General features: G+C 50.9%; 1 protein-coding gene and 1 long non-coding RNA gene across 4 annotated transcripts in view; both read left to right on the top strand.

The window, feature by feature from the left end:
• The window catches only part of TMEM181 (transmembrane protein 181), a 36,398-nt gene that overhangs the window by 650 nt on the left and 8,338 nt on the right, over window positions 1-27,410 (top strand). The window contains exons 2-3 of the mRNA XM_082731366.1: window positions 26,342-26,360; window positions 27,175-27,298. Coding sequence (XP_082587492.1) covers window positions 26,342-26,360; window positions 27,175-27,298 — 143 coding nt within the window. The remainder of the gene's footprint in view (window positions 1-26,341; window positions 26,361-27,174; window positions 27,299-27,410) is intronic.
• On the top strand, window positions 18,325-22,772 carry LOC309864233. Of its 3 annotated transcripts, XR_014311401.1 has the most exons (4): window positions 18,325-18,452; window positions 19,661-19,775; window positions 19,984-20,089; window positions 20,616-22,772. It is a non-coding gene; the product is annotated as an uncharacterized lncRNA (long non-coding RNA). The 3 variants fall into 3 exon arrangements; XR_014311400.1 differs by having other exon boundaries at window positions 19,664-19,775; window positions 19,984-22,772; XR_014311402.1 differs by having other exon boundaries at window positions 19,984-22,772.

Here is a 27,410-nt window from a genome sequence, read left to right as displayed (position 1 = left end):
CTGGCTGTGGCCGGCCGGAGAGCTGGGGTGAAGAGCTGTTTTCCCTTCCCTAGAAACCTGAGCCGAGATTCTCAAATCCGGAGACGGGGACCCACGGGCATTCGTCCCGCTTTGCTCCTCCCTCTCTTCCTCCCTTCCTGTCACCTCCTCCTACCTCCCCACCCGCGTGCCTACCGCCCCCACGGGCTTCAGGCCTCGCTGAGCACTGGTTTGGGGAGAAGATCACTCCCCCTCCAGCGTCAGGCAGGGCGGGTCCTGGCCTCTCTTTTGAGGTACTGGGGCCCTCAGGCTTTGGTGAAAATCTCGGCGGCTGGGGTGGTCCTGAGCGCTGGAGGCAGACGCATCTGGGCTGAACCGCACCTGGGTGAAGATGCTGTGGGGGTCATGGTTCCGCACGCGCCCCGACGAGTTGTTGGTTTGGGCTTGTCTCTGTCGCCCTCTCCGTGTGGCCAAGGTGAGCCTGGAGGTCGCAGACTCTCGCAGCAGGAGGCCTGCCCCTTCCTGTGTTTCGCGGTTCTGTTGGGAAACCGGCTCCTTCGCTCATGACTGGGCTTAGCCGATGTGTTGTGGCGTCATGAAGGGACCCAGTCTGGAGTCTGGAGTCTGGAGTCTCCCTCCAGCTGAGGTCGACCTTACTCCTCACTAGGTCCGTGATATGAGAAAGTTATCTGCTAACTCTGCTCTGCATGCTTCCTCCTCTGTGACATGGGGAGCTTAAACTAGAAGGTTTGGGGAAGGTGACAGTTCTAGTGATGCTGGACTACTCGCCCTGGGCTTGCGGATGGGCAGTTGATTGCACAGCTGTCTCTGAAGTGGGGAATACTCCTTTTTATACAGCGAACCCTAATAGTCATGCATGCGCTCAGGCAACCATGTATCACACTTACCAGATCTTTTCAAAAGTCCTGTGGCTTCCCAGTGGCTGACCAATATATTGGTCACAAAAAAAGGAAAAGCCCATTTAAAAATATACGTAATCCCAAGATTCTATTGTGTGGCTCGGGATGGACTTCACAGTCAGCCTCTTGAAGGCCCCTAGGATACCTGACAGTATGGTAAAAAACAGACAAAACACAGATAGTTTTAAATCTTATGTTTAATGTATATTCCTGTCTCCTTTCCCACTAGTTTCCTCCCACTCTATTTTTTTCTCTGTGTTTTATTGTCTTGGGAACATTTCTTTGACAAAGGATCTAGTGAATATCTAGATGGTCTTAATTCAGGTAGCAGAGAAGAGAACAAAGCCACACCACTGGTTAATCCACGACTGGCTTATCCTTTATTCATTCACCCATCTATCCAACCAACAGTCACTGAAGACCTCCTGTGTTCCTGCTGCCATTCTAGGGGGTGGAAATACAGGGTCCCTGGTGTCATGGAGCTTACAGGCAATAAACGAGTGAGTACCCATCGCACTTGGAAGATAATAGACTAAGTGCCATGATAAAGAGTGAGGGGGGTGCTACTTCAGAGACACTGGTCAGAGAAGGCTCTTGGACATTTGACTGGAAATGAAGAATGACTTGCTCGCTAGCCAATGAGCTGGGGCAGAAAGTTCCAGAAGAAGAATTACAAGCCCAAAGTCCCTGAGGCCATAAAAATGTGGTACCGTAGTCCCTCCTTTGCTGCAGGGGTTATGTTCCAAGGCCCCAGTTGGTGCTCGCTTCGGCAGCACGTATACTGAAATTGGAACGATAGGATTAGCACGGCCCCTGCGCAAGGATGACACGCAAATTCGCGAAGCATTACTTATTAAAAGAAAAAAAAAAAGGCCCCCGTGGATGCCTGAAACCACAGATAATACTGAATCTGAGATATATTATGGTTTTTCCTATACCTACCTGTGGTAAAGTATAATTTATAAATTAGGCACAGCAAGAGGTTAACAACTAATAATAAAATAGAACAAGTGTAATTACATAATAAGGTTGTGTGAATGTGGTCTCTCTCGGAATAGCTTACTGTACTATACTCACCCTCCCTTTTTTTTAAAGATTTATTTATTTATTTGAGAGAGAGAGAGAGAGCGCCTGCACACCCATGTGCCAGTGGGGGGAGGGGCAGAGGGAGAGAACCTTCAAGCAGATTCCCTGCTGAGCATGGAGCCTGACACCGAGGGGCTCGCTCTCGTGACCCATGAGACCATGACCTGAGCCGATATTAGGAGTCAGATGCCTACCTGACAGAGCACCCCCCCGTGCCCCTGTACTCACTCTTCTTCTCGTGATAAGATGAGACTATGAAATGCCTACGTGGTGAGATGGAGCGAGATTGATGATGTGGGCGTTGTGAGGTAGCACAAGGCTGGTTGACCTGCTGATCCACCTAGCAGAAGGGGGACTGGCTGCTTCTGAAGCGGCCATGGAAACTGAAACCACGGGAAAAGGAGGGGACTATGGCATGTTCAAGGAATAGGAAGAGGACCAGCACGGGCAGAGAAATAGACAGGCCTGGGACAGAGAGAGCCTTGAACGCTAGACCGAGACGTATGAATTTCATTAGAATTCCAGTGTGAAGCCATTGCAGAGTTTTAAGTGGTGGGGGAGTGACAGGAGCAGTCTGGCGGCCGGTCCTACCGCAAGCATCTGAACCTGTGCTCTGGAGCAACTCCATTCATTGGTCTGGATGTTGAAGACCATGAATCTACCATGGTTGGGGGGGAAAGTGATGACTCCTGTCTGCCCTGCTGCCCGAGGACAAGGCGGCTACAGAATGATTTACGATACGGTGTGTCGGCAGAGCAGTTAGGCTGAATCACAAAGACTGGTTTATCGTTGAAAAGATGCTTTAGGTCTTTGAACTGCGTTCCATTGCTCCATTGAATTTTTATATCAGTGGGTTGTCCCTTTACAAAACTAGGTGAAATTTTCTTGGGCTTCCAAGTTGGGAAGCTGATAGTTACAGCTCCTGTGTCTGCGTTGCTGGAAGAAGCACTTGCTACTATAATTTCTGCTCCTGCTTTTCTCACTGTCTTCGTGTCCTCATTAGTGACTTGTGACTTAAAAGCAGCAGTCTCTTTTCTCCAGGAGGACTGGGCCTTGCCCATGTGGCTGACAATTTCCTTGGAACAGGGTGCAGCAAGGAGACAGCAGCTAATGCCTGTTTGCAAAAGATGGTTGGTCCCTCCGTTAGCTGGAACGGCGATTGGCATATTAGCTCTGTGGTTTGGCATCATTGATAAATGGCGCCTATGTGATCAGAGGGCTTGCGGTCATTTGCCCAAACTGAGAGGTTTTCCTGCTGGGGAGGGGGTGGCGGCGTGATATAGGTGGCAGAGCTGGGTCTGAAATCCTGGGTCTCCGTCTCAAGTCTAACCTTTGCTAACTTCCTGGCCTTGGAGTAACGGTTCTATTTCACTGGTGATCAGTTTCCACATCAGAAAATGAAGGAAGGATGTGGTAGGCTCAAGGGTTTTTGAAAAGAGCATGGAAGATGCTTTCTAATGTAAACAGAGCAAAGCAGCCTGGAGGTAATGGATTGAGCTGTTTGTTGATCCAGCAGCTTAATGGTGTCGTCAAGTCCTTTTGTTTTAACCTGGTGGCCATTGGTCTCAATTAGTTCCTAGTAATCATTTCATCTATTGCTTCTCATTCATGTTCATGGGGAGAACGGGCAGGCTTCACCTAAATGAGAAGGGATAACTTGAAGCCTACGGCAAGACTCCTTGAATCTCATCTCTGCCCACCACCAAAATGGTTAACAGCGAAGACAGATGTGTTGACAAGGACATGGAAGATTCATACTGTAGAGTGGAGGGAAAATCGGTCCGGTCCAATGTGGGGCTATGGAAGGCCATTTGGCTCTAGCTCCTAAAATGGAATGTATACATTCCCTTCAGTCCAGCAACCCTTCTTAGGCATTTACCCTGCAGAAATGCATGCATGTGTCCTTGATAGACAAGGACTAGAATGTTCATAGCAGCACAATTCACTATAATTCTAAACTGGAAACCAGCCAAACGCTCATCAACAATAGAATATGGGTAAGTTTGGTTTATTCCATCATACCCTACAGCCATGAAGGTAAACAACTTACAGCTCCACACAATAAAAGTGAGTCTCTCACACATATAATGTGAGCAAAAGAAGCCAGACACGGAGTATACACTGTTGGATTCTACTTACATAAAAAGAAGTATAAAACAGGCAAAAATGACTGTGTTGGAAATCGGGATAGTGGTCACCCTTGAGGGATGAGTGAGTGGAAGGGGGCAGGAAAGGGCTTTCTGGCTGCAGGTGATATTTTGCTTCTTGATCTGGGTGCTGGTCACAACCCACTCGTGTGTCTCATTGGAGACATCAGGGCCCTTGCTCTTTCTTGAGTCCCAGGGATGGGAATAGCCTGAGGCAAATCAGAGCATCCCAGGAGCTGAGGATGGAAACAAATTCCCCCAAGGCCCATGTCCTCAAGGGAGAGGGAGACTGCAGAGCCCAGCTGGAGGGCTGCTAGGAAGAGGGTGTGGGGAACAGACGCGGAGCAGGCAGTCAGCCACGCCCATGAAATCGTCCGCAGCTAAAGAAGAATGGACGATAGATACAGTTCCTTTAGAGCCCAGTTCTTAGAGAATTTGTGATTGTCCATTTTGCCAACCCAACTTTGTTTCTTGTGTTATTACTTTACCTCTCTAAAACACAGAAACAATGGGGCGCCTGGGTGGCTCAGTTGGTTACGCATCTGCCTCTGTCTCATGTCATGATGCTGGGGTCCTCGGATCCAGCCCCGCATCGGGCTCCCTCCTCAGGGGACGTCAGCTTCTCTCTCTGCCTCTGCCCCTCCTCACTGTTTATTTGTTCTCTCTCTCAAATAAATAAATTCTTCAAAGATAATAAAATATAGGAACAAGGAAGATGGGCTTGAGTTTTCTTGGCCAGGAAAGGGATGCCAGTGGAGTCCTCCCCCCAAAATGACTTTTGGAAGTAACGTTTTATCACCTTGGTGAGTTCATCAAGTTCGGGGGCTAGCTCTCAGTCTTGCTGGCCTATCTTCGCCAGCGCACTGAGAGGGAAGGACCTGTTCTCGGGGAAGGTTTCTCATTAACTAAGCTCTGGATGAATGTACAGAATCAGAATGCCAGTTTATGTAATTGGCTGGTACAGACCCAGCCGATAACGGTGGGCATGGCATCCCAGCCCTGGGAAACAACCAGATCAGGGACTCTCAATTCTAGCTGCACATCAGAACCACGTGGGGGAACTTTTAGAAATACAAACGCCCAAGCCCTACCCTCGAGAACTCTGATTTCATTGCCTGGGATGGATCTCAGTCAGGATGGAGAATCCAAGAGCGGCAAGTGGAATGTTTAAGAGCACGAAGCTGGCAGAGCCTGATGCATCCGTCTCAGGGGGACACGCTTGGCATCAGTGTAGGAACACCAGCAATTAAGGCTCCTCCCCTATACAAAGCCCAGTGGCCACTGTCAACAATCACCTGGGCTTTTCCCACACCTGTAGGCTGGCCAACCTCCCTTTTTAGGTGAATGCATCTGTTCAGGTGACAGGCAGATTTAAAGGTCTGAGAACCACTTTTTCCATTTAAGGCAAACCTGCATATATGTACTGGCTTTAATGTGAATGACCCATCTGACCTGACCCATCTGTACTGATTTTAATGTTAATGTTTCAGCTGGCTAACTTTTCTTCTTGTTTTCAAGTTATTGGGGACAAGTCATTGTAATTAGAGTACTGATCTCTCTCTTTCTCTCTGTCTTTTGTGTCTTTGTTGGTGGGAGCAAAGGGTAGGTATCTCTGAGGAGATAGAATTTTAGAACTAGCTTCTTTATCTTCATCTCTTCAAAGGTAGAAAAATAATTTCATTGAACTTGAAAGCGTAGAGTTATGTACAAATCTGGCTCAGTGAGGAAGGCTGATTTTCTATTTGGAACAAGATATAGGTCCCAGAAGGGCCCTGGACCAAGGACCTAAGCAAACACATGTACAAGGGGCCAGCAGTGGGCACCAGAACAGGTCAGGTGCCCTCAGACATACCCATGCCTTCATGTGGTCCTCCCAGGGCAGCATCCCTCCCCCACAACTTTTGGCTACTTTGCTCTCCCTTGTTCTGGGTTCTTGTTCCTGCTGTTACTCTCTCTTGTCCCCATGGGTGCAACCACACTGTCTTCTTCAGCATGTATTGGTCTGCCTTCTTCCCCTACCGTATTGTCATATAAAGGAGTTAAGGATGGTCCCTGTATGTTGGTTCCCATGTTGTTTGGTTCTTAACTTATTTCATAGCAGGTGCCTAACTCACTCCTATGGGTGCCTATCTCAAATTCTTACATAACCAGTTGCTCTACATAGACCCCGTGATGCATATTTTTAGCTATTTGGAGTCTGCCTGCTATGTATACCTGTGAAACAGTGCTCAACACCTGCTAGCCATAGACATGGCAAACCCCCTGACTATAAGCGACCCCAAACTGTTGCTGCCCTCGGGGGTTCTCTGCTCCCCCCTCCTGCAGCTGAGCAACATCACGTGTACACATAAGTCCCCTCTTTAATTGTTTTCTGCTCCGAGGGTCCCCTAGCCCTCTTCTTTGTGGTAAGGTAATGTCTTACCCATCTCTATGTCACGAGCACCCGCTACGAACTACATTACACAATAGGTGCTCAACTAACATCTGCTACATTAGAAGCATGGATGGAGGAGAGAGCACAGAAGACATCTCACTAAATTACAGGCAGGCATATTTGCCCAAAGTTTAATAGGTAGAAGCTATGAACTGAAGAGTTCATGCGAGCTCCCAGTAAAACTGCTTGCTGGGCAGTGGTTGCTTTGGAGCCACCACCAGGAAAATGACTAAATATATAGCAAGAAATTATTAAAGATAATAAAACTTACAATAGAAAATATTCCATTAATGCAAAAGAGAATAGTAAAGGAAGATGAGAGGAAAGAAAAGGACACGAGACACAGAGAAGATAAGAAGTAAAATGGCAGACATAGCTCCAGCTCTATCAATAACAAGGCAGAAGTTGTCACATGGGGTAATAAACAAGATCCCTTTATACCTATCTACAGAAAACACACTTTAGATTCTAAGTTACAAATGAGTTGAAAGTAAAAGGATAGAAAAAGATATATCATGCAAACAGCAAACTTAGAAAAGCTGGTGTGACTAGACCACTATCAGGTAAAATAACTTCTAAAACAAAACATGTTACTAGAGATAAAGAGGGATATTCTGTGTTGATAGAAAGATCAATCCACTGGGAAGATAAGTTTACAACAGTAAACTTATATGCAACGAACAACAGAGCCCAAAATACATGGAACAAAAGACTAATAGAATTGAAGGGAAAAGTAGAAAATTCAAAAATAATAGTTGGAATCTTTGATACTCACTTTCAGTGATGGATGGAAAAACTAGCCAGGAGATTGACAAAGAAATGGAAGACTTGAACATCAATATAAACCAAGTAGACCTAGTAGAAATCCACAGAATACTGTGCCCAAGAAGAGCAGAATACATATGGAACATTCTCCAGAATAGATCATATAATCGTCCATGAGACAAGATGTAATAAATTTAAAAGGACAGAAATCAAACAAAGTTCTCCAACAACCCTGGAATGAAATCAGACATCAATTAAAAGAAGACACTTGGGAAACCCCCCATATGTGGAAATTAAACAACACACTCCTAAATACCTACTGGCAAAAGACAAATCACAAAGGAAATTAGGATTTTGAGATGAATGAAATGAAGACACCATATACCAGAACACCTGGCATGCATCTAAAGCAGTGCTTAGAGGGAAAGTTATAGCCATATATGCCCACATTAAACAAGAAGTAAGAGCTCAAATCAATACTTAACCTTCACTTTAAAACACTGGAGAAGAAAAGAAAACTCAAAACAAGCAGAAGAGGGGCACTTGGGTGGCTCAGTCTTTAAGCGTCTGCCTTTGGCTCGGGTCATGGTTCTAGGGTCCTAGGATTGAGTCCCGTGTCAGTCTCCCTGCTCAGTGAGAGGCCTGCTTCTCCCTCTCCTACTCCCTTTGCTTGTGTTCCCTCTCACTGTCTCTATCTGTCAAATAAATAATTTAAAAATATTTAAAAAAACAAAGCAAGGAGAAGGAAAACAATAATAAAGATTATGGTGAAGATTAATTTAAGAAAAATAGGGAAGATGAATAAAATGAACATTTGGTTCTATGGAAAGGTCAGCTGGTTTGATAGACCTTTAGCTAGACCGACCAAAAAAAGAAGATGCAGATTACTAAAATCAGGAATAAAAGAGGGAACATTGTTATCCACCTCACATAAAAAGAAAGGACCATAAGGGAATGCCATTAGATAAGTGTTGGTCCCGATAAATTCTAAAAGAGACACTATTACCGTGATGCCAAGCTAAAGACATCACAAGAAATCCCCAGATCAGTCTCTCTCATGGACATAGAACAGTTCTCAAACAATACAAAAAGCTAGCAAACCGAATCCAGCGATAGGATTATAAAAAAGGGATTATACACCATTACCAACAAGTGGACCTCGTGCCATGGAACTCAAGGTTGTTTTAACATTGAAAAGATCGATTACTATATAATACCAGCAGACCCAGTCCATGGTGTTTTATCACTTGGTGTTTCCAGGTGGTACAATCCTGGGCTTAAGGGGCATCCCGAAGGCCTTGAACTAGCCGCTGGTACGTGTATGGCGCCCGTGGTCCAAACAGCAGACTCGCTATTCACACATCAGTGTTCTTTCTGGTGGGTCACAGAAGATTAATTATTTTAACCTGTGCCTTCCTGTGAGCAGAGCTTCGGCTCAGGCAGCAGAGTTTTTGCTCTTTTTTCTTTAAAGCTAGCTGCATGTTCCTCTGAATTGAGAGGAAAAGGTGAAGATGTTCATTTCCTGGGAGCAAAGCCACCGAAGGTTCTCCGGGGCCGTCCTCGTTCAGCTGCAGCGACGACTCGGTTCTCGGAGTAGAAGAGCCTCATGTGTCAGAGGAGGACAGGCCTCCGAGCTGGGACAGGACACCTGAAGCTTGACACGGGAAAGCCGGCGACTCTGCGTTTGTCTCCTAGGCCCGCGTTGACACCGGACCACAAACCGAGCAGCTTACACGGCAGGTGTTTTGTGTCTCCTGGTTCTGGAGGCCAGAAGTCCGAGGTCAAGGTGTGGGCAGGCTGCTTCATTCCCAGGCTGTGAGGGCGGGGCCTGTCCTGGCCTCCCTGGCAGCTTCAGGGGCTCAGCTATTCCTTGGCTCCTGCACGGCCGCGCTCTGTCTTCCCTCACTCTCCATCTGTCTCCGCATCCAGTTTTCCCCTTGTCGTAGGGACACCAGTCCTAGTGGACCAGGGCCCACCCTTGACCTCATCTTGATCATCTGCAAAGACCCCATTTCTAAATAAGACCACCGTCACAGGCACTGGGGCTCAAGACTTCAGCATCTTTTGGGGACACAACTCCACCCCTACCAGGGTCTCCTTGGTCGGTGCCGCCTGCGTGTTGATGCAAGGCTGTGGCTTCAGATTCCCTCCGAATGTTCTCTAAACTAGCAGCTGACTGATGAGCGAGAGTCAGGGGGGCTGAGTCTTGGCTTGGTTCTGTTGCCACCATCGTGGAGGTCAGCTCCGCACATCTCAGAGAATGATCTCAGATCCCTCCTGGCTCTAAAACCATGACCACAGAGTGAGAGTGGGGCTGTGCCTGAAGGGGGTGGCCCAGGGATAGCCTCCCTGGCAGAGGGGACTACAGCCCTCCCAGTGTCACCCAAGTGACCTGACCTTTATGAAGTTCAGGTTAGGAAAATGTGTGTGTGTGTGTGTGTGTGTGTGTGTGTGTGTGTAGGCGTGGGTATATGGTCTGTGTGTGTGTGGATGATCTGTATGATCTGTTTGTGTTTCTGTGGTATGTGTATGGTGTGCGTATGGTGTGTGTGTGGTTTGTGTGTGTGCGTGTGCTGTATGGTATGTGTGTGGCGTGCATGGGGTGTGGTGTAAGTGCTGTGTGGACGTGTATGCGGTGGGGTGAAGCAGGACATGGAGTGTGGGCCAAGTGCCAGGTTAGCTGTCCAGCCTTTCCGGCCTGAAGCCCCATGATCTCGGGTGAGGAGGGCCTTTAATTTTGACCCAGGCCGACAGAGATTACTTAAAAGTCCATTTGGGAAGGGCGAGCACATCTAGAGCTCAGTGATGAATGGTCGAGAAGCTCCAGACCCGGCATTCTTCCCATGGCCGTCCATACTCAGTGTCTTGCAGGGTGAAATGCAAAATCAAACACTGGTCCTTTAGGAACGCCAACTTTGTGGTAGTTCTCATGGTGAGGGCAATGTCAGGGACACCTAGAGGCATTCACTGTCGCTTTTCAGAGATAGGGTACAACAGCGTTTAAGACTGTTGACTGCGGGGTGCCAGGGTGACTCTGTCGGTTAAGCGTCTTACTCTCGGTTTCAGCTCTGGTCATGATCCAAGGGTCGTGGGATCGAACCCCACGTCAGGTCTGCACTCAGTACGGAGTCTGCTTGTCCCTCTCCTTCTGCCCTCTCTCCCCGCGCATGCTCTCTCTATCTCTGAAATAAGAAATAAACAAAATCCTTTTTAAAAAAGACTATTGATTGCAAGTATTACTTTTAGCCAAAAAGAAGGAATTTATTACAAAGATACAGAGATAATTTACAGAATCAAAGGGCAAAAATGCCTCGATCTCAGGAAGGAGCTGGAACCAATTCAGCGTGGGTTTCTAATCTCTTGCCAGGGCCCTAGACCACTGGTTACCAAGCCTGCTGCACACTGGGATCCTTTGGAGAGCTGTAACAGTGACCATGTCCAAGCCCCACTTCGGATTCTGATTTAATTGGTTTGGGGTTCAGCCTGGGTATTGGGCCTTTTGAAAGCTCTTCGAGTGATCCTGACTTCAACAAATTTTGAGACCATTGTCCTAAACTAATTCGTTCCTCTGTCCTTTTGTCCTGGCTGCCTGGGAGCCCGGGGTCTTTGATCAATGCCCGAGCTCCCTTCTCCGTGCTTACCCTGCTCGATTGCAGGAGGAAATCACCACCAGGCAGGCCGTAGTAGAAGTCATCGTTAATATGCACTCAAACACCTCGGCTGGGGCCTCCACAAAGCCCAAGAATCCTGCTAGCTTTTCCAGGATGCTCATTTCCCCCGTGTTTGCAACAATGGTTTCAAACTTTCTCTGCCTCCTCATACTGGATCCATCCATATCCCCAGAGCCCCCGGGCCCTGCTCACATTCTCCCCCCCACCAAGGCCTGTGCCTGGCTTCCCCACCCCAGTCATCCTGATAAAGGTTCACATGGTTCCTGGCCTCGACCGCCTCTGCCCCACCGCCGACCAATGGGGGTGGCTCGTTCGCCGCACATCGGCTGGACTGGTGCCCGCAGGCGCAGGCTCCCCAGGGGCTGCTTATAGGGGTCCGGAGTATCACCCAGATGTGTAGGCCAGACTCCGGCCCACAGGACACAGATTGACAGGATAGAACCAATAGACCGTTTTGCAGTCTCTCTGGAACTATCCTGCAAGACAGATGACTCGATGTGTTGATTGTGAAGCCGGGGACAGCTTGCCCTCCCTTGAATGTACTCTCCTGAGCCCCTGTCTCCATGCTGTCTCCAAGCTCCCTGGGGTCATACCTGCTTCCCATGAAGTTCACATGGAAACTCTCGCCTCAGATTCTGTTTTGGGGGGGAAGCAAGCTAAGATATTCTTGAACATGAAGACAGTTTTGCCCAGTACCTTGTAGAAGACATGCAGGCCGGAAGTAGCGGAACCAACTGTCCCGGTTTGCCTGGGATGGCAGGGCCCCGGGGATCCGGGCTTTCAGGACCCAAACTAGAAGAGTCTTAGGAAAACCGGGACCAGCAAGGAGAGGCGACCTCGCAGGAGTAAGTGCACACGCAGCTTCCCACCTCCAAATGACACACTCACTGCCCGGGCAACTCCTGGCCTTTTCTCCCATGGACAGACGTCCCCCGGCCTCTGAACTCTGAGAAAACACACGGGTATGTTGCCAGTCCTCTGTCCTTCCTTCAGGAACGTGTTGGGTGTCTTTTGGCACCAGGCTTGGTGCCGGGCCCTGGAAAGAGGAGGACAAATAAAGGCGCACAGGGAAGTCACAGGGGATGCTATTGGAATGGTACTTGTTTCGCGAAAGGGAGGTCTCTGCCCAACAGCCTCCAAAGGCTGAAGAAAAAGGCTGAAAATCCTGACTTGAGGAGGAGTGTTTTTTTTAAGGGGACCTTCCGGACAGAAGCATACCTTGGGCATCATAAGACAGTAGATGGCCTAGCTCCCCTAAGACCCACGGCTTTTGTAGCCCCCGAGGCTGGGAGTACATGTGGGGGACGAGCTGGGAAGACAGAGCTTGACAACAGGTGTGCGGCTTGGCCGTTATCTCTGGGACAGAATGAGGATGCCTAGCCTCGGGGTGTACTTAAGGGTGTGGTTAAACGAAAGAATTGGAGGGGGGCTGCTGTGCTCAAAGGTTCAGGACACAGACTGGTCATCATGGCGGATCAGTTCAAGATGGCGTCAGTCTGGTTCATGCGGTCCCCCTCAGATGCTCGGGATAAAGTGGAAGGCAGGTTTCAGTTCAGTAAATTGAGACTGATACTTGGAAAATTCTAAATTAGCAAGGAAAGAGAAGGTGCAGGGTATTGGTATGCTGGACATGAATTCCCAGGGAGTGGAAGCCGCGGGGCCGGTGAGAAAGGGCTGTGCCCTGCGAGCCTGTGCGAGGGCAGGGATGGGCTCAGGCAGAGTGTTTCTGCTGCTGCTCACTGTGCTTCATTATCGCAAGTACCAGAAACCCACGGTCCCAAGGAGAAAGAGGGCATTTGTTTCAGTGGTGCTACGAGGATAGAGAGAGAGAGCGTGTTACTAGTAGTGAACTTCATGATGACACCGAGAGTTCCACGCAGTTATCTCCCCTTTGGAGATGAAGAGCAGGGAGGAAACGAGCATCATGTAGCGAGACTGTGCAAGCTAGTCCCAGAGATGGTACCCAGAGGACCATTCCTCCCAGGGTTCGTGCTCGTGTGTTGTCTCTTGCCCTTGGATCTGGACTGGCTCTGATGTCCTTTTACCAACAGAATGTGGGGGTAGCAACGCTGAGTGACGCCTCAGGCCAGGTCACAGGAAGTCTTACAGCTTCTGCTTTGGTGGCTCAGAGTCGCCATTCTAGGAGAAACCAGCCATATGTTCGTGGTCCGACTTCCCCAAGACCTGTGAGGGGACCCGCGCTAGCCCTGGGAAGAGCTGCTTGGGCAAGACTGCCTGGCTGGCTGCCTGCTTTCCAGCTGTCCCAGCTCAGGCACCAGACCTGCGCGAGATGCATGTAGGATGTCCAATCCAGTCAACCTGTATGACTGCAGCCCCAGACGCCCCATGACTGCGTTCGCCAGGGAGACCCCCAGCAAGAACCACCCATCTGAGCTCGTCAACACCCAGCACGGTGGGAGACAGTAGCCTACTGTTTCAAGGCAGCATGGCAGGTGCCATCTGCAGCGGCCCCCGGGGACCCCCGCGTCCTTCACAACCTTGCACAATCCCCACCTCTTGAGTGTTGGCTGGACCTGGGGTTTGCTTCTAAAGAGTAGAGTAAACTCAGTGAGATGTCCCTTGTGAGATTACGTGACTTCTGTCTTGACTTGACTCTGGTTCTTGTCACTTACTCACGCGGATGAAGCAAAGCTGTCACATGAGAAGGTGCCCTGTGGAAGCCCCAGGTGGCAAGGCAATGGTCCAGAAGGCACGAGATGCTACCCAGAAGCACGAGCATGAGCGTGGAGTCGGAGCCTGCCCCCGCTAGTCCTGAGGATAACTTCAGCCCCAGGCGACACGGTGTCTACGTGTCCACAGCCTCAATGAGCACCTGAGCCAAAGGACCCCGTTAATTGCACCTGGATTTCTAACCCCCAACAGCTGTGTTTCAGTTTCAAGAAGGAAACAAGACATTATTATTATTATTATTATTATTATTATTATTATTAGAGAAACCTAGTAGAAACAGAAGAGGAAAGGAATCCACGCATAGATGAAGGTAATAACAGGCAATAGATGAGAACAAGGCAAAGTTACATCATATTGCGCATTTATGACATCCAACCTTGGCAGCTGGGGAAGCCCCGTGGAGACGAGCCGGGCTGGGGTCCCGCTGGAAAGGCCTGGGCAGAGGTCCTCCCCTCCAGTGAGACTGCCCACGCACCATCCCCATAAAGACCATATGTTTATCGGGCCAATAACAGGGTTTAAAATGAAATTTGGTTCGTCTGAATGCAGTTTGGAACGAGCTGCACTCCCATGTTATCATGTTTCTGTATTTCCAGGAAGCCTGGGCTGTGTGTCTGCCTCCCTTCCCTAGATTCCATTCCAGAGGAACAGCCCCGCCAGGAGCAGGACAGGACGTGAGACAAGATTTGTAGCTCTTGACGTCCAGAACAGAAGGGTCAGTTCTGACCTGGAGGCCAGAGAGTACATTTCAAACAACCAGGCTCCCGAGGTCATTCGCATAGCACGAGTCTCACCAACAATATTCCTGAACCTGCCTGTGTGCACGTGGGTCCAGGCAGCTGTTTATGGGGAACAAGTCACAGAAACATTTGCCCATAGAGAATACCCACAGAAAAATTCTTTTTTAAAGATTTTATTTATTTATTTGATGGAGAGAGACACAACAAGAGAGGAAACACAAGCAGGGAGAGTGGGAGAGGGAGAAGCAGGTTTCCCACCAAGCAGGGAGCCCTACCCGGGCTTGATCCCGGGACCCTGGGACCATGACCTGAGCTGAAGACAGACGCTTAATGACTGAGCCCCCCAGGCATCCCAGGGCACAAATAGGGCAGTTTTCTTTTTTGAGAAATCTTCCATTTAGGGGTGTTAGAGACTGAATGTTTGTGTCTCCCCCCCCTCGGCTCTCACTCATATTTTGAAGCCCTAAACCTCCCACTGCAGCTGAATTTGGAATAAGGAAGTAATTAGGTTTAAGGAGGTCATAAGGGTGGGGCCCTGATCTGATGGGATTGGCGTCTTTATTGGAAGAGATGCCAGAGAGCTCCTGTTCTCTTTCTGTCTCTGTCTCTGTCTTTGTCTCTCTCTCTCTCTCTCTCTCACACACACACACACACACACTCATCAAGGAAAGGTCACATGAGGACACAGCCAGAAGGTGGCTGTCTGCAAGCCAGGAAGAGAGTCCTCACCAGAAAGGAAATCAACCAGAACCTTATCTTGGACTTGTAGCTTCTAGAACTGTGGGAAAAAACGTGTTGTGGAAGCCAGTCAGCCTACGGTATTTTGTTACAACAGCCTGAGCGCCTAACACAAAGGGTTCGAGAGAGCTGCAGTCCGCCCTTGGTTTCCTTCCTGTTTAACTCCGGGCCCAGCGAGATCATGAGCACCCCATGTTAGCCATTACTGATTCTTATTAATAAGATGTAAAGAGATCACCATGGTCTGTCTACAGAGTGCTAGACCATGCTCATTGTTATATTAGGAAGTGAATTCGAGTTCCCTGGACTCGTCTCCTGGGGTGTCAAGAGCATTTGCAGGTAGGCACCTTGAGATGTTGCCATCAGCCTCAAAAAACAGCAAGGAGTCAGACAGTGACTTGACTTTGGTTCAGTTCTGGAGAAAATGATTTAAAGGGATGGTTTGCTGGCCCTTAGAAAATGAAATGAACGGCACGTGGGTGGCTCAGTTGGTGAAGTGTTCACCTTTAGCTCAGGTCATGATCCCAGGGTCCTGGGATCGAGTCCCACATCGGGCTCCTTGCTCAGTGGGGAGTCTTCTTCCCCCTCTCTCCCTGCCTTCTGCTCCTCCTGCTTTTGTTCGCTGTCCCTCTCTCAAATAAATAGACTAAATCTTTAAAAAAAAAAAAAAAGTGAAAATGAAATTAAACGTTCGGTATTAGTAAGGGTTTTTCTAATTAGACCAATCTAATTTCTGATACTTTGATCCTTTTTGAAGCAAGGCTAGGTTTCAAATACATATATGCCCACGGGTCCAATCTCCCAATTAAGTGGGATTACTGGGAAATGCTGTGAAACATTGTGCATATGGATTTTAGAAGAAGGCTTTTAAAATAAGAACAAAGTTGATAAATGTGGGCTGAGAGCCTTTGAGGTCAGAGAGACTATATATATATCTAATGGCCTGTATGCTCCTGGCCTTTGCTGGTTGCTCGGACCACGTCGCATTCTTGGGACACCAACATCAGAAGAGCATGGGCCTGGGGCCAGGTCATACAGGTTCTCACCAGTAGTCCCTGAGAAAATCACGTAACCTCTTTAAGGCCTCCCTCTCCTCTCTGCAAAATGAGGGTAATGACCACGAATAACTCATCAAGCTGCTGAGAGAGTTCATTGGCTCGGAGCTTAGGCTTTGCAGGTGGTCAGTAGTTGCTGGTTCTTGTCTCCGGACAGTGTGGTCCTGAACGGAGATCCCAGGGGGTGTCAGTAGAATGGAATTGTGAACTGAGTGGGTGGAAGCTACCAGATACCAGCTCCTTCTCAGGCTGATACAGACCTCACCTGAAGTGTGCCCTGTTCTGAGCTTAGTGAGGAAACTTGCTGAACAGAGGCTCCGAGGAGGGGACCTGGAAGTGACTGGAGGAAATCTCCTGTGAGGGATGGTTGACAGATTAGACAGGCTATCTTGAAGCCCCAGAATTTGTTGGGGACCTTTCCCCTCATCATAGACACTGTCACCGTGCCCCTCTATCCCTTTTCTGTCACGGTTGTAACTGTGTCGTTATTCAGTTACTATCTGTTTGCTGGCTGTGTCCTTCACCCTCCAGAACTGAGGGAAGTGTGTAGCGCACACTGACTGCTCAGTTAATGTTGGAAGAACACATAAATGAGAAAAAGAGGGCTTGAAGTGATGCTGGACATTAGGCACTGGTTTATGTTCCCTGGCCTTGTTGCCGTGAAGACCCCTTTTCCTCCAAGCACCTATGAAAAGAGTCAGAGGAATAATCTTTTGTTATCATTTCATTAAGGGTTGTGGTTTAGGATTCAGGATGGTAATGGAATTTATCATTATTACTTGGTATCCGGTCGGTGGCCTTCAAGCCCCTCCCACTTGGAGATCAACCAAACAGCATTGCCTCTCCTCTCCCACACAACCCCACCCCAAGAGAGTGAAGTGCCCTTCCTCAGGGCCACTGTGGCAATCTGTGCTTGTCACACTTAGTTTTGGTAACTGACTTTGCCTGTAAGTTTGTCGAGGGTGGGAACGGAATGCTATTTGTGGTGGTATCTTTCTGCCAATACCAATGAGCTTGTGGGGAGCTTAGTGCTTGAACAAGGAAACATGAGGAAGAAAACTTGAAGTCTATTTCCCCCATTCAGACTGACTTTAAATCCATAGCAATAAGGGCACAGGGCACAGGGGACATTTTGACAAATGCTTCATAGAGAATCTTGGAAATATTTGGGAAATATCCCAAATCTTGGAAATGCCTCTCCTCTGTTCTTGATCACAGAAACTGACGACTGTGAGCCAAGATCTTAGGTCAGGAAAGTGCTTTTGGTCAGCTGATCTGGTCACTGTAAAAAGAACTGCGACAGGATTGGCCCCTGATACTTGCTCCTATTCAGCTCCTTAGCAGGACCCGGATTGGCACCATCGATTATGTTTTCAGCTCTGTGGGATGGGGGGCATGGGGTCCACACCTCCTGCTTCCTGAGGGACGGTGTTTGCATCCCTGATGGAAAATCTGCACGCTGTGGTAGCTCTAGTCTAGAAAAGGTTTGCAGAAACTACCAGAAAGAGCCTGGAAAGCTCTCTTGGCATCCCTTGGGGGTGTCAGAGGTTTGCTCCAGCTTTTAAGCTCTTTGGGTCACAAACCTTTTTGAGAATTTGGAAAGTTAAAGCTCTTCTCCCCTGCAGAATGCAGACACCCATAGTGTCTTTTGCACAACTGTAGGGCATTCATGGTCTCCTGTGATCATTCTTAAAGCCCTGATTAAGATGCCCTGGAAGCCAGAGGGAATGTTTTAATGTGCTGTCTCCTCAGCAAGGGACAAGCAGTAAGTCAAGCCATTCATTCATTCATTCAATCCGTTCGTGAACCCTGGACTGAGCCCACCCCCCGCTCGGGCCGCGTCGTGCTCCTGGGGCGCAGGCGAGGCAGACGCGACGCGGGATCCCTCCGGTGGAGCCAGTGAGCGGGGTCTGAGGGGAGGCAGAGCCCGCCCTGTCGCTGCCCCGCGCGCCGGCCGCACCCCCGCCTCGCCTCGGCCCCCGGCCCCCCCGCGCCCGGCCCCCCCGCTCCCGCCGCTCCCGCCGCTCCCGCCCCTCCCGCCGCCGCGCTCCCGCTTCCGCGCACGTGACGCCGGCGGCGCGTCGCGCTCTGACGAGTTCCACGGAGCCGGCTGCTCCCGGGCCGCTGTCGCTCCGGCTGCGGCTGTGGCTGTCGCGGGGACCGCGCGGCGCGGGGCGGGCTCGGGGCGCGGGCCGGAGACGAGGGCCGGGGCGCCGCGATGGAACCGTGAGTGCCGGGCGGGCGGGCGGGCGGGCGAGGCGGGTCGGGCCGGGGTTCCCCCCACCTCGGCTCCCGGGCCCGGAGTTGGGGCTCCGCGTCCAGCTGCCGGGAACCCCGACGCCGGGCCCTCCGCCCACGTGGAGCTCGGGACCCCGCGGAGGGAACACTGCAGGGGGCTCCGCGGGGGTGGCTCGGCGCGGCCAGTGGAGACGGGGTCGGGGGCCGGGACGGGTCTCGGCCAGAGGGAGCCTCAGGAGGGCCCTTCGAGGCCAGCTCTGGCCCTGCTCGCCCTGGAGAACCGGTGACCCCCGTCCTACAGGAACGTGCCTCCCGGAGCCCCCTCACCGCCTTTCCTGGGGCTGCCCGGGGCCCACCCTCTCGGCTGGAAGGGCGGTGGCGCCCAGCCTCGCCGGGGACCCTACTCATCACCTCTCTGTTAAAGGCACCCAGAGCACCCCCACTCAGCTCTCCCCCATCCAGCCCAGCCCAGGGTAAAGAGAGGTGCTTTCCGGTGGCTTTTTGATGATGTTGGCACGTTGGGAGCCTGCCACAGCCCCTTTAGATCTCCGGGACACCGAGTTTTATGAGTTTTAATTTGCTGACTTTGGGCCTTATTCCTCTGTGAAGTTCAGGGATTTTAAGTGGAAAAACCTGTCCAGGGCCCCATAGACGCCATCCTTAAAGCTTGCCTTTGACGCAGCACAGTCACCTGGGTGCCTCCCAGGGGACATCCGGGAAAAGAAAGAGAAAACGTTTTTTAAAAAGTTTAGTGCATGAGTTGCAAAAAGTCAGAAGTCACAGAGAAGGACGGCCTGGAGGCTCTGCTGCGTGGAGCTGTGTCTGTGGCGGGAGGCGGGGGAGGCAGGTTCCCACGGTTGCCCGCACCCTTCAGATGGGCTGTGTGAGTCTCCGTGTGTTTGGGGTCGCGGAGGCTGAGCGGTGTGCTTGGGACAGCTGCCGATTTCTCTGACTGGGCAGAGGGCCGATCAGAGGGTGTTGCCAGGATGCAGACACATGTGACGGAGGAAAGCTTTTTCCTCCTGCGACCTCAGAAGTTTCTGACTTCGGTTATTCACTTCAGCAGAGGAAGCCAGGGTGGCATGAAATGTGGGTGTTTTAAAGGTCTTTCTTTTAATTATACCCCAGGCAGAGGGGGGTTGGCATTACGGGCGCTGTACAACTCTGGGGTACCATTCCTTCGTGGTGTCTGTCAGCAGCGTGCTGGAATGAGCCTGAAGATGCCTTCCGGAGTTGTGGCCAGTTGTGACTCTGGAACAGAGGCCACGAGAACAAGTGCTCTTGTTGCCAGATGCCACCGAGAATCCCACGGTGAGAAAGCCGGGAAGGGACCGGAGCAGGAAGAGAAGCCAGAGAGAAAAAGCGGTGGGGGAGAGCGGAGGGGAAATGAGCCGCCTGGAGGCTCTGGGCTTAGCGGGTGGGGGCTGGGGCAGGTCAGTGGCGCTGTCACTTCCCTGCTGGACCTCCCTGACCTCCCTGCTCACAAGCGGCCCAGCCTATTTTTTTTTTTTTTTAAAAGGGCAGGAGAGATCGCTATCGAACCAGTCTGGGTGAAGAGTTCCTGGTTCTTAGAAGCTGTACACTGACGCTTCCCGCGAACTCTGCTCCTTTTCTCATCGTGCCAGGCAAGGGCCCGGTGCTGGGGGTTCAGGAGGAGAGGACGGTGTAGTGCAGGGCAGGCGGGTCTCGGACACTGGCTACCATGCCTTGCTTTTGAGCTGCAGTGCTACACGTCATCATTGGGATTTCTCAGTTCATCTGTTGCTTTGCCCTTGCCTTTCCCTGCAGGCTGGCAGAGGGCGGGGTTCTGTGTGTGCTGCTTGATATTTGCAACCAGTTTTGAAAGAGTGCATTTTAGGGGTGCCCCTTTCATCCTGGGTGCATGTAAGTGCTGAGCGCATTAAGTAGGTTCCCCTTCTGCCAGCAGTGAAGGGGTGGCACAGACAAATAAGCACAAACCTTGTTGTGGTTTCTAGTGTCCCAGACCCTCAAGTGTCCCCATGTTTGAGGGGACACAAGGCCTGGGTCAGTATCCTATTCTTGAAATGACAGTTTTTTAAGATTGCGTCCCTTAGGAACCTTTATTTATTTATTTTTTGAACCAAGAAGATATCTAGAGCTAATAAAAAATAAGTATTTACCCTGTGCCAGATACCGCTGTGAGCGCCTTATGTATGTCATTTCATGGAATCCTCACAACGACCCTCCCTGTGAAGAAGTTTCTTTTAGCATTCCCGTACGACAGATGACAACACTGAGGTGCAGAGAAGTCACGTGAGTTTCTCTAGGTCACAGTACATCACAGAGCTGAGACTGTAGCCGGAGCAGTTGGCTCCAGAGCCCACGTTCGTGACGTGAACGCTCGCAGCAGCTGGCCATGATGGGGCACTTGCAAGGGCTTTCGTGTCATAGCTCGCTGAGTTACCACCGCAGCCCTGGGCCGGGGGCCCCCTTGGTTTTGGGCGTTTGGCAGTTCAGGGAGTGGCGGTCATGAGAAGGAGAGTGGCTCGCGGCAGGTCCTCCTGCTGCAGCCCCGCAGCCCGCCGTCGGACCCCGGGCTCTTCACCACCGGATGCACTGCCTGGAGCAGGGCCAGGGCGCTGCCCTTGGCTGGCACCTTGCCCGCGCTGACCGGCGTGTGGCCTGCTTCCTTGTTCTCTTTGCCCCAGGAAGGGTATTTGGTGGCCCAAATGTCACAGTCCTGGGTGTGAGTCACGGGGCTTGCAGCGTGGCAAGGATCCACGTGAATTCACGGTTCCTTTAGGAGGGTAGAGGGGCACAGTGTTCATTAAAATACATATCAAGGTTGTTGGGCCTTGGTTGTTTGCATAATGGCATTTTTGAATAGGTAATGAAGTTGTTTGTAATATATTCAAGCTTGAAATTTGGATGAATTCAGATATATTCACTATATTTCACTGATTGGAATTTCAGCATTCTTATTCTGTTCTTTGCCGTAGAGTTTTTTCTTCTCAAAACCCATTCAGTGGTAGGTTCAAAACGGGAAGATTTTGGCGAGGGAGCCAAAGAAAGAGAGAGAGAGAGAGAGGTGGGCCTCCTTTCCACCTCTGTTCTTGGGCGTTCCCACCCCACCTGCACCTCCTGCCAGCTGCGACCTCAGCAGCAAAGGCCTCCCTGGGCCTCCGTATTCCCGGATGTCAAAGGGTGGGTAATACCTGCCTTGCAGGACAGCACCTTGCTGTCCCAAGTAGGTGCTTAGGGAGGGACAACTGCCCTTTTCTTCAATTGGGTGAGTTCTGAGCTGGATGAGGGGAGATGCTACATAGCAGATCCTCAGATACAGGTAGGATGAAGATTTTTTTTTTTTTTAAGAAAAAATGGGAGGGGGAAACGCACAACCTTACTACTGTAATGAACCTGACTGAGTTCTTCCTGTATGCTTACCGTACTGTCCTGGGCTCATCATGCTTTCATCTGTGTCCCCCAACGACCCTGGGGGCATTCTGCTTGTCTCTGATTTACAGAGGAGGATGCTGGGGCCCGGAGAGTCACCTAGCTTGCCCACAGTCGTCTGCCTCACGAGAGAGGGAGCCAGGATCTGAAGCCAGGCTGACAGGCACCAGGCCAGCGCTTTGGACCACGGGAGAAGAGATTATTTTTATACAGATTATGAAAGAAAAACAAAATCTTTGCTTAAAACATGAGAATGCACCGAGAGATTGAAAGTCCCTTCCCACTGGCCAGATGCTGGTTTTTTGATTCTAGAGTGGGAAATCTGGGAACGAGTTGAACAAGTAGCAAAATCTGGGATAACAGAAATATTTTCAGTCTTACCTACCTACTGTATCGTGACTTGATGAGGCCAGATAAAGTATGTATTTATAGAAGTGCTTGGGCCTCCTGGCTGCTGTTCCCTCCTGCCTTCCTGCAGGTGCTGGCTGTCACGGAGGGTTGCAAAAGGCAGATTCTGTCCATCTCCAACCACAGTGCTGAAAGCGCCCTGAGGTGTTTTCTCGCATTCTTTGCTCAGCCAAGTCTGTCCGTTTCAGGATCATTCTGCTTCAGGCCCACGAAGGGACTCATTGAGCGGGTGCCTCCCCCACGGCTTGTCTCTAGTGCTGTTTTATTAACTCTTATGGGGCCTGCGTGGGAGGGCAGGTGTCTAGTGGGAAAGTAATGTTGGCTCTAGCAGTGCTGGAGGCTCGGCGGCCCTGATGGTGACACTTGCCTTCCATTGGGCCAACAGGGGACTGACTGAGGGTGTGTGCCAGGGGAAGGCACTTGCTTGGAGCTGCTCTGGCCAGTTCCCAGACCCAGAGTGCAAAGGTCAGGGCCATAAAAACATGAAAAGACAATAGTGGGAGAAAAAGTTAAAGTTTGCAATTCAGTGTCTGTACTCTATCGTAGCAGGAAAAATAGTAGAATATGGAGGAAATGAAGGTAAAACCAGGGAATCTTGCATAGAAATGGTAGGAATCAATAGTCTTTGGACTAAGGAATCTAGAGTTAATGGCCTGCGATTTGTAAGGCTCAGCACTGGCTCTGAAAGACCAGAGGGGAGCTCCAGGTCGGGAGAGGAGTGGAAGTCTGTGAACGGTTGTCACCCACACTGAAATCCAGAAATGGGCATATGCCTCCTGTCCTGCATTTGAGGGGACAGTTGCCTTCTCAGAGTGATTGGGGACGGCCTCAGGGGAGGCAGGACCCTGGCTGGGTGGAGAACAATGGGTGCCTGGGGGCCAAGAGGAGGAGAAGTACTCAGTGACCAATCATTGATGGAACTAGGAAGGTCAGCGTCTTAGTGACTAAGATGCTTGGTGGCTGTCTCACACTGTGACAGGACAGTTGCAGATGCCTTGGACTGGGAGGTTTCTAAAGCTGTGTGACTTAGTATCTTGTGTTTCATTTTTAATTGTGGTTTTTCTTTTTCTGGTATGCGTATTGAAGAGGAAGCTTTTGGTTTCAATAGAATACCCATGAGAAGTGGCTTACGCAATGGGGTGTCCACAAGTTGAAGTAAGCTTGTCCCTTAATTAATTTAGTAGCTAATATAGGGTTAATTAATTATGGTTAATTCATAATTAATGAACTGTGGGTTAATTCAGTGGCTCCGTGTCCCTGGTGGCCTAAGTGGCTTCCATCTTTGGTCCTCAGTCCTGGCCTATTGCAGGGTCCATCCTTTTAGGGGTCATGTGGCCGCAGCCACTCAGCGCTTCCCTGCACGGTTGTGCCCACTGAAGACAGAGGAGGCCCTTCCCTCCCACCTATCCTGTCACTAGGCAGGGAAACCTTTTCTCGAGGTGCCTGGCAGGTTTCCCTTAGGTTTTGCGTTGTGGGGAGTGGGGCTGGTCTCCCTGGCAGGGGAGCTGGGGAGGGGAGTCGACAGACAGCTGTGGCGCCTCTCCCCGGTCCCAGAGAAAATCCCTTCATCTGCCATGGCTCCTGTTCTTTCTTTAGAATGAAGGGATTATGGTGGGAGAGTTGTGTTCAAAGAAATACCCATAAACATGTTCATAGGCGAGTCAACAACAGTTGGTCGTGAAGTGTTTGGCTGTCACTCACGGTGATAAGGAAGCCACCAGAGAGTTCTGGACTGAGAGCGAATGCACCTGGCTTTCGGAACAGCTGTGTGGGTGCCAAGCCCAGAAGCAGGAAGATGAGGGGAGGCCACTGCAGTCCAGTGAAACATGGCAGGGCCTGACTGGAGAGCTGGGATGGACCGAGACTCCCTATAGAAGGGAGGCTTTGTGGATGCATTCGATGTGGGGAGTGAGGAGAAGACAGAGGTCAAAGGACGACTGAGTCCTTGGCCTGAGCCCCTGGAAGGCTGGAGTGGCCACTTCCTGGGGCTGGGAACAGTGCAGGAGGGGGTCAGCGGAAGCTCGGGAGTCTGTCTTTGGATGCATCACACTCAGAGCTGCCTACTGGATATCCAAGGGGGAGGGTCAGGTAGGCGTTTCTGTCTGTCTGGGGCTCAGCTGCGCTGAACTCTGGGAATTGTTCGCACCTGCTTTGTCTCCAAAGCCTGAAGCAGGAGGAGGTCACTGGGGAGGGAGAGCTGGAAAGGGAAGAGGGCAAAGGGCAGCGCCGTGCAGGTGTCCCAGCAAGACAGCGCAGGCGTCCTGCCGCACTGAGCTCTGCAGGGTGGTTCTCCTGCTTTTGTTGTGGGTCTGGATGGCTGCACAGGCTTCACGGAACTTGGAAGCGGTTCCTTGGGAACTGGTTAGAAGTATGCGCAAGATGGGCCAACATGGCTGACGGTGATTGGATTATGGCTATGCATTGGGGGGGACTGGCTTTTAAGTAAAGGTGTTTTTAGTTTCTCTAGAAAAGATGTCTGTGAAATTTTAAATCACCCACAAAATTGAAGTTAATTTAGAAGGGACCTAAAAAGTCCAGGCCTACGTTAAGGGGATGGTCTGTTCCATTGCATTTGAAAGGTCTTCCAAAGGCCCGGGGGCTCCCGCGAGGCCAGCATTTTCCAGTATGTGTATTAAATGCCTGCATGTGAGAAGAGATGCAGCCTGGAGGTGAATACTGGCGTATGGGTCCCCTTGAGAAGAGAAAAAGGAGGGACAGCTGTCCTGCGCTGGCAGGGTGCTGCTCGAGGCCTTCCTGCTGTGATTATCCAGGGAGAAGATTCCTCTAGCCCTTGTGCTTGACTTGGCCAGGCTGTTTGCAGAAAGGGGAAGTCCTCTCCCTGCTCCCTAGTAGCTTGTGCCAATTGGAGGGAACATTTGGGAGATAACGAATGAAGATTGTGTGGGTGTTTCCCTGTGTCTGGCATCCACACAGATAGATGGTACTTTGTCTTCAGGCACTCAGCCGTGTTGTTGTAATAGGTTAAAGATACGAGAGGCAGCTAAGGGTGGGAAAGCTTCCTGGAGGAGGTGGGACATGCAGGTGCGCCCTGGTGAGTCCGATTTCGATGGTTTGGTGGTGAGAAGAGAGAGCATTTCACATCAGGAGAGCAGTGTTTGCAAGGACTGGTCCAGAGTCCAGCTTGACCATGTTGGGAAACAGAATTTAAGCCCCGGATGCTGATGCTTGGGTTTGAATGCTAACTCAGCCTGAGCTCGCACATCTGGGAAATCGCATAGTGGTGGTGCCTACCTCGGAGGCAGCTGTGATGGCCGGGGGAGGTGGTGACTCACATGGAGGTACCTGCAGCACAGTAGGAATCCCAGGGAGGGATCTGGAACCTTGATGGAGTGGCCGTGGGGAGCCAGAGGCTTTTTGTGCAGGGTCGCATGCCAGCGGTGGCACAGCACGGCAGAGGCAGCGTCTGGGAGGCGTCGCAGTGGCTGTGCTGGGAAGGAACAGTTAGGAAGCAGGGCGCCTCTCCTCCTGGCCCGCTGCAGGCGCAGGACTACTGAGAGGCGAGCATCCTCAGAGGTGACCCCAAGGTTTCAGGATGTGGGACTGGAGAAAGGATAGAGGCAGGAAATGGGCAGTTAAGCAGCTTTTTCATTTATTTTGTGCTTTAGTGGGTTCAGGTTTAAACTTATTGACCGTAAAGTGGTATGGATTCCTGAGTGAAAACATCCTGGGAGACTGTCTCAGAACAGAATCGGGGCAGACAGGGGCTTGGGGACAGTTCTTGGAGGTGGGAGGGGGCCTGAAGGAGGGAGCAGGAAACCGCCCGGGCTTGGAGAGTCCGCACAGTGTGGGTCCCGGAAGGGGATGGGTGCCAGTGCAGGTAGACAGGCAGGATGTTAGGTTAAGTCTCCTGGGTCACAGGGCTCTTTGGGGTGGGCTCCATGCCTTTTGGGCATCACAGTCTTGCCTCTGAGCATTACAGAGCATTCCTCTGGTGGTGGCCTGATCGGAGGGCGTATAGGCTGTCTACTCACAGGGACTGGCCCGGGCCGCTGGTTTAGGTTAGCTTGATCGTTAGAAACACATTGGCGTTTCAGGTGGGAGGTGAAGCGGGAGGTAAGCAGAGAAATGACTGGGATTGTGGTTTGAGCAGGAAGCTGTGGGGCAGCTGGGACTAGGGGATGTGAAGCGAGACAGGCCCGGTGGGGGCGGGGCTCGACTCTACTAATGTCTTGATGTAGGCATCTCTCGGTTCGCTGCTGTGACCGAACAACGGTGTAGACCTCTGATTTGTCTTGAATAGGAACATATTCCTGAGGTTTTGGAAGTCTCTAGAGTTTTGGCGAACTGCTTCAAAGTGTTTAGACATAAAGTTGAGAGTGGAAGGAGCCGTGCGGGGGAGTTGCGTGGAACCGAGCTATCTTTGTGCTAGCCCTGGCCCATGCCATCCTGTGGCTGGAGGGGGTCTCTGGAGCCCAGACCCCTAGCTGAGGAAGCCTGGAAAGGTTTACTGCTCATCACAAAGGTTTAAATATAAGTATTTTTACTCTGTTTTTTTTTGCCTCCAAGTAACCTCTTCTGGGTGCTCACCTGTGCTGGGAACCCCCCGTGCCCCCCAGAGCCCCTGCCTGGGCAGGTCGCCCAGAGAGCAGCAGATTAGGGGTGCTGTCGATGATTCTGGGTAATTTTTTAAATAACTTGAGATTTACAAGGAGACTGGCAGAGAGAGCACAGAGAGTCTGCACACCCATCAGCCAGCTTCCCCTCATGCGGGCGTCTCGGCACGGTGGCGCATTTATCAAAACGAAGAGAACGACATGGGTGTAGTCCTGTGAACTATAGACTTTAGCTGTCTTTCCTAACATCTAGTCCAGTCAGCGTCATGCTGGGTTTTTTCGAAGTGAAAATGCCTGTGCTCTCTCTTCTGCAGACTGCGCAGAGGAACCGCATTTTTGGCCTCAACACCTGCAGACAGCAGCGCAGTGACAAAGAGGACCTTGTTCTGACTCCAGCCCCGCCTCCCCAGGGCTTTCCCCAGAAGTGCAGTCGTGGGGGTGGGTCCCCTCAGCTCTTCCTGCTCCCCCCAGCCTCCTTCCTGGGGACTGGCAGTTACCCCCAGGGGCAGAGCTGTGACTTCTTGGGCAAGTGTTCCACAGTCTTGGACCT

Source organism: Mustela nivalis, assembly GCF_964662115.1.
Source record: "Mustela nivalis genome assembly, chromosome: 5".
NCBI lineage: Eukaryota > Metazoa > Chordata > Mammalia > Carnivora > Mustelidae > Mustela > Mustela nivalis.
The sequence above is the reverse complement of the archived record's forward strand: the minus strand, read 5'-3'. Positions and strand labels throughout refer to the sequence as shown.